This window comes from Schistocerca americana, chromosome 5, assembly GCF_021461395.2.
Source record: "Schistocerca americana isolate TAMUIC-IGC-003095 chromosome 5, iqSchAmer2.1, whole genome shotgun sequence".
In the NCBI taxonomy this organism is placed as follows: Eukaryota; Metazoa; Arthropoda; class Insecta; order Orthoptera; family Acrididae; genus Schistocerca; species Schistocerca americana.
Window position 1 is genome coordinate 219,988,528 of NC_060123.1, and position 6,000 is coordinate 219,994,527.

Sequence of the window (6,000 nt, forward strand, 5' to 3'; positions counted from 1 at the left end):
GTACTGTGGAACGTTGCTTGGCCTTCACCAACCTGTGTAGTGCCTTTGAAATGCTTCTTTGCTATCCGTTTCTTCGGATTACATGACGTAACAGACACCACTCAAAAAGTAGGACGGTCAAGCCAACAAATTTAAAAACTATGGATGAGGAAGCGAGGTTATTAATAGGCGGAACACTGGCTTACTAGCGCAAGGTTTGGTGGTACGGAATCTCTTTGCCGTGTCTAACTTCTCCTTCAGATCTAAATCCTCACTGTTCAGATGAAATGTAATGACAGCTGTAACATTGGTGGAAATATTACTCAGTATACGGACGTATCTTATTCAATGGTTTGTTTCTGAAGAGTTGTCGGAACAATTGTTGAAATCGAATCTGGTGTCAGCCTCTTCTTCATCATCATTCATCATTTCTCATCCAGTTTTGGATAAAACGAGCTCTACATTTTTCCATGGTCTTCAGGGTGTACACATCCGTGTCACTTCTAAAAATTGTCTAATGCCACGTACCCACCTTCCATTAAGTCGTAACCTCAATCTTTTCTTATCCCTACGAATTCAGCAAAGAACTTTCTTGGTCCATTCACCGTCCTTCCACGTCGCGCGACTGCTACGGTCACACCTTCGAATCCTGCCTCGGACAGGGATGTGTGTGTTGTCCTTAGGTTAGTTAGGTTCAAGTAGTTCTAAGTTCTAGGGGACTGATGACCTTAGATGTTAAGTCCCATAGCGCTCAGAGCCATATTTTTCGTCCTTCCACGTGGCTTCACGTCCAGACAATCTCTCTTTCGTTTCAGTTACGGTCATAATTACATCTCCCGTTCCAAACTGTTCGCCAGTCCCTTTTATACCTAATATCTGACTGTCAAGAGACAAATATGTTAATATCCGTAAATTGTAAATAGTTCTTTTCAGACGCATAGAACACTTAGTTTTAAAACAGTTAGCGGTTCTAGGCGCTACAGTCTGGAACCGTGCGACCGCTACGGCGCAGGTTCGAATACTGCCTCGGGCATGGATTTCTGTGATGTCGTTAGGTTAGTTAGGTTTTAGTAGTTCTAAGTTCTGGGGGACTGATGACCTCAGAAGTTAAGTTCAAAAAATGGTTCAAATGGCTTTGAGCACTATGGGACTTAACATCTGAGGTAACCAGTCCCCTAGAACTTAGAACTACTTACACCTAACTAACCTAAGGACATCACACACATCCACGCCCGAGGCAGGATCCGAACCTGCGACCGTAGCGGTCCCGCGGTTCGAGACTGAAGCGCCTAGAACCGCTCGGCCCCTCCAGCCGGCGAAGTCAAGTCCCATAGTGCTCAGAGCCATTTGAACCGTTTTTTTCTTTTTTTAAAAATCGTTACTTAGTGTACCAGAAACATTCGGGGCCATTTTTAAACTTCTGCTAATTTATTTTTTAATATAAGAACTGATCCATTTATTCTGAGTCTTAATTGTTTATTCGCATTTCTTTCTTTACAATATATTCTTTTTTTTTTTGTAGATTAGTTAGGCTTATTGTTGTAACATACAATATTCGTTTCAAATTTGCTCTTTTTAAGTTTTCCATTCGTTGCTGAAGTTATCTACACTAGAGATAAACTGTAAAATGCCATCGGCGAAACTGACGTGCCGTTTTATCAAGCAATGACTCTGTTGGAGATCGTAGCTGTTAAGTGGTACCGAATGTTTATAACGTACACCAGCAGCCGTCCAAAACTTGATTTTGGTTTACTTTACTCAAAAAACACCGTTACCAGTTTCCATTAAACACGCACGCATGCACGCGCGTTCGCACACACACACACACACACACACACACACACACACACACACACACTGATCACCAGAGGGGATACGTCAGAAGACATGGCACGCCGACTGAAAAGTGAGTTGCCTTGAAATAATCGCCCGAGACATTTTCTTTCATCGTCTTTCTCCAACGAATAAAATTCAAGTATCTTTCTACTTTTTCACTGTATCAAGTCATCTCTGACGCTTTGCATTCATTTTCATTTAATATAATTGAGTCAGCACATGCGGTTCTTCTCGACAATTTATGTTATTGTCCAAATGTCGCGAATGATAGTGAGAAACATTGTGAATGAATCAGAAAACATCAAAACGTCGTGAATATTGTTCGCTAGAGAGAGACATTGAGAAAACATTTTCCAAGCGCCTATTTCACGGCAACTCGGCTGTAAATCAGCCTACCATGAGTTTTGGTACAGGAATGCAAGCCGTGTGACGGTGTGCATGTATACTTGCAACAGGTGATGGCGCTTTTTCAGTAAAGTAAACCAAAGCTAGATTGCATGTAAAACGAAGGTGGCTCAGGTATGTTCGATTAACGCGTATTCATTCTTCGTTTTCCCAGTTCAAGGTTATGATAATTTCGTCTGGCACTGGTGAGAACTGTTTTCGTGACTCGGAATATTACTGGCTCGCTTCTCTTTCAACGCTAAGCTCCTGACTGTCTCGATTATGTCTGATTGAAACAGTAGCCATGACCTCACCATGTCTCCACACTTCAAGCAAGAAGAGCGTCACAGAAAGAGAGGAATTTGTTAACAAAGAATGTAAATTTAAAAGTTAGGGAGTTTTTTCTAATTGTTCTACGTTGTACTCCTGTACAGAAGTGAAGTGTGGCCGTGAGGTAAAGCGCCAGACTGAAAATCCGAAGGTCTCGGCTTCGATCCCCGGCGATACTAGGGTCTTTTATCCGTCACTTATCACTCCTTTTATCACTGGCAGTGTCTGTTGATGTGAAAAATGTCGAGTTGCACCGTGGGACATAAACCACGTTTAACTGTAGGTGCCCTTAAACCGGCTGGGTAAGCAGTTGAAAGGTCGGAGGAAGGCAACGGAACACGACCTCCAACGGGACCGTGCCTAGTAAAACACTGTGGTTTTCTAAACAACCATCGGACTGATGACTGCTTTGCTTTACTTACGTGGACGATAAACAGAACAAAAACTTTTGAAATGTGATCCTACAGCCGCCGCTGTGCCCGAGAGGTTCTAGGCGCTTCAGTCTAGAACCGCGCTGCTGCTACGGTCGCAGGTTCGAATCCTGCCTCGGGCATGGATGTGTGTGATGTCCTTAGGTTAGTAAGGTTTAAGTAGTTCTAAGTCTAGGGGACCAGGTTCGAATCCTGCCTCGGGCATGGATGTGTGTGATGTCCTTAGGTTAGTTATGTTTAAGTAGTCTAGGGGGCTGATTACCTCAGATGTTAAGTCCCATAGTGTTTAGAGGCATTTGAACCATTTTTTGTGATGCTACAGAATATACTGAAGAAGGAATAGACATGGTAACTAATGAAGAAATAATGAGTCGTATTGGAGAGGAAAAAAACTGTGGTACAACATGATTGAAAGTAAGTATATGTTGATAGAAGATATCGTGAGGCGCCTTGGAATCGCCAGTTTGGTAATGGAGTGGAGGAGAGAGAGAGAGAGAGAGAGAGAGAGAGAGAGAGAGAGAGAGAGAGAGAGAGAAATGGGGGGGGGGCCTTGAACATTGTGGGGAAGAGCAAGGCTCCAGACTGCAGGAAGCAGTTACAAATGGACGTAGATTACAGTAGTTAGGCAGAGACGAGCAAGGATACACTGGTGTGGAGAGCAGTATCAACCAACCTTCGGACTGAAGACATCAAAACTCCAAGGACTGTTAGCGCCAAGAAAAAGATATTGAACAGTTGCGACTTAAATTTGTAAAAATAGAAAGTAATGGCTTGTATAACCACAACGCTTCAGAACGAATTGTCACAGCAAATCTTCTCTGGGATGCCTGTTATTCAGGCTAGTTTTAATTCATTTTAGGCTCTTTTTACTACATGTTCCCTGGTTGTTTTGCTCCTTCCCTTGCGTTCGGCCTATTTGCCGTTATCTTGTGTCGCTTTTGCCCTGTAGTCGCCCTCACGCAGCTGGACAAACCTCTGAGGTGCTGGTGTCGCGGTTCGTGCATCTTGCAGCGCGCGCCCCAGCGGCCACGCGAGCGCTCGCTGGGACCTGTTCTGCTCATCCCAGCGGGGCCGCGCGGCGTCATGACTCACGCCGTATTTGCATGAGGATCGCCCCCTGAATGGCTGCGTCGCTAATTCCAAGGTCCCCGGCGACCGCGCCCCCTTTGTCCGATAGCATTGATCCGCCGCCGCCGCCATTGTTGCGGCGATTAAAAAAGACTGGGGTGGGGGAGGGGGGCAAAGGAGAGAGCCAGAGGGGGGGGGGGGGCGAGAGGACCATCGCCGGATCTACAAACGCTGTGTGAATGCAATATGCAGGCAGGCCCGAGCGGCCATAAATATTGCCCACCGGCGCCCGCCGTCCTCAAAGTCATTGTAAAGCTTGCATTTTGTATGCAAGAGTTATTGCATTTTTGATCACATAAAAGACAAATGGCGCGGGATCCCAGAGCGCTGCTCTGCATAAATTGGAGCTGAAATAAAGCCCGGCGCTGCGTTGGGCGCATAAAACATGAGAGAGAGAGAGAGAGAGAGAGAGAGATGTGCCTTTTTGAGAGAGCCCTGCATCAGCCTGTCGCTAGAGATGGTAGTCCAGTCCGGTCTGGTCCAGCCTGGCCTAATGGCGGTCCCCTGACAAATCGCGCGCTTACTCCATTCCACTCGCTGCGTCCGAGCCGAGGATGCAAAAGTCTGGCAATCTACTCCGCTTCCCTGCAGGATGGTGGGTCAACGGCCGAGTGCCACGCTGCGAATCCTAAAGCCGTCCTCGTACAGTCTGTGAATTCGAACGACACCGTGCTACGTGACAAATTTATGACGCCAGAACGTGGAAAAAATACGTGCTGTGCAATATCAAACATCTCAGACATTCTGTGAAAGCGTTTTCGAATGATTCATTTTCCTCTTGACGATGGTACAGGACGATGCGAATGCAGGGTCCTGTGTGAAATTGCACCCAAAAACGGTGCATTATTGATAATTATTTACTTGGATTGATTTAGGAAAGTTGTACAGTTTCTAACAACCCTACCACAACAAAGGTCAAAATTTAATATTGATAGTGGTGTTGCTCACGCTGCTAAATACTGCATTTTCGGGCAAGAACAAAGTTATCATGTGGCAGGTGTCATTAGAGCACAGTTAATTAAGTCATTTCATGTCATAATGAATAAACTAGACACTCATCTTTTCGAGTTTCCAACGCTGATCTCGTTGTAAAATCATGGCTCAATCGTCGAAAATCTAGGCGCTGACGATGCCAAGCTCGAATGCAAAGAGGCCTAGGTTTTATTTTGCTGTATTCAAAAGTTTTGTAGATGCGCTTCACAAACCATTCTTGAAGATTAAACCTTTCAAAGTTAGCGCAATAGTGATGTAAAAATAATAATCAGCACTCCGAATTTAAGTTACACTTCCTTTTTTATTGCTTTTGTTGCGATAGCACGTAACACACAAAACATCACTTCACAATACAAAACATACTTGAAAACATCTTCCTCACAGTCACTGTTAAAGTTCACATTTTATAAGCGGACTACTATCCGCATCTTTCCAACATGACGTCCAAGACTTGACTTTTTTCAAGGTACGACTCTAACTACTGACTAACTAATAATCGCTTACGCGCCCAAAAATCAGAGTTACAAGTACGTCAAAGATCATAGTGACAAAAGAAACAATACACATAAGAATAATATCATTGCAATATAAATATATCGCTGTATCAAAGTACTTCTACATTAATGAAATCAAATCTGAATGTTGTCTCAGAAATATGTTAACTACTTTACAGAAATACAGTAAAATATTGCTGGTATGAGAGGTTCACGTGAGGTGCCGTAATGGTTGTGTAATTCAAGTACCATTACAAGTTGTCGCTACAGCATGTGCCTTACAACAAGGAGTAACCCCCGGAGAAACTTGGTCGTACTAGAAGGGTTAGAATTACGTTTGTTTCCTGTATGGTACAAAGTGTCACAAGCAAAAATATAAAGCTTAGTGTGTGTTTGTGTATCCGTTGCTTATGTAAGACAGTACA

At 44.0% G+C, this 6,000-nt stretch overlaps 1 protein-coding gene across 1 annotated transcript in view; it reads right to left on the reverse strand.

Annotated features, from left to right (window-relative positions):
* LOC124616274 (zinc finger SWIM domain-containing protein 5-like) overlaps positions 1–4,160 on the reverse strand; it is a 137,465-nt gene extending 133,305 nt beyond the window's left edge. The window contains exon 1 of the mRNA XM_047144577.1: positions 3,881–4,160. Within this exon, the coding sequence (XP_047000533.1) occupies positions 3,881–4,160 (280 nt within the window). The remainder of the gene's footprint in view (positions 1–3,880) is intronic.
* Between the last annotated feature and the right edge of the window lie 1,840 nt (positions 4,161–6,000).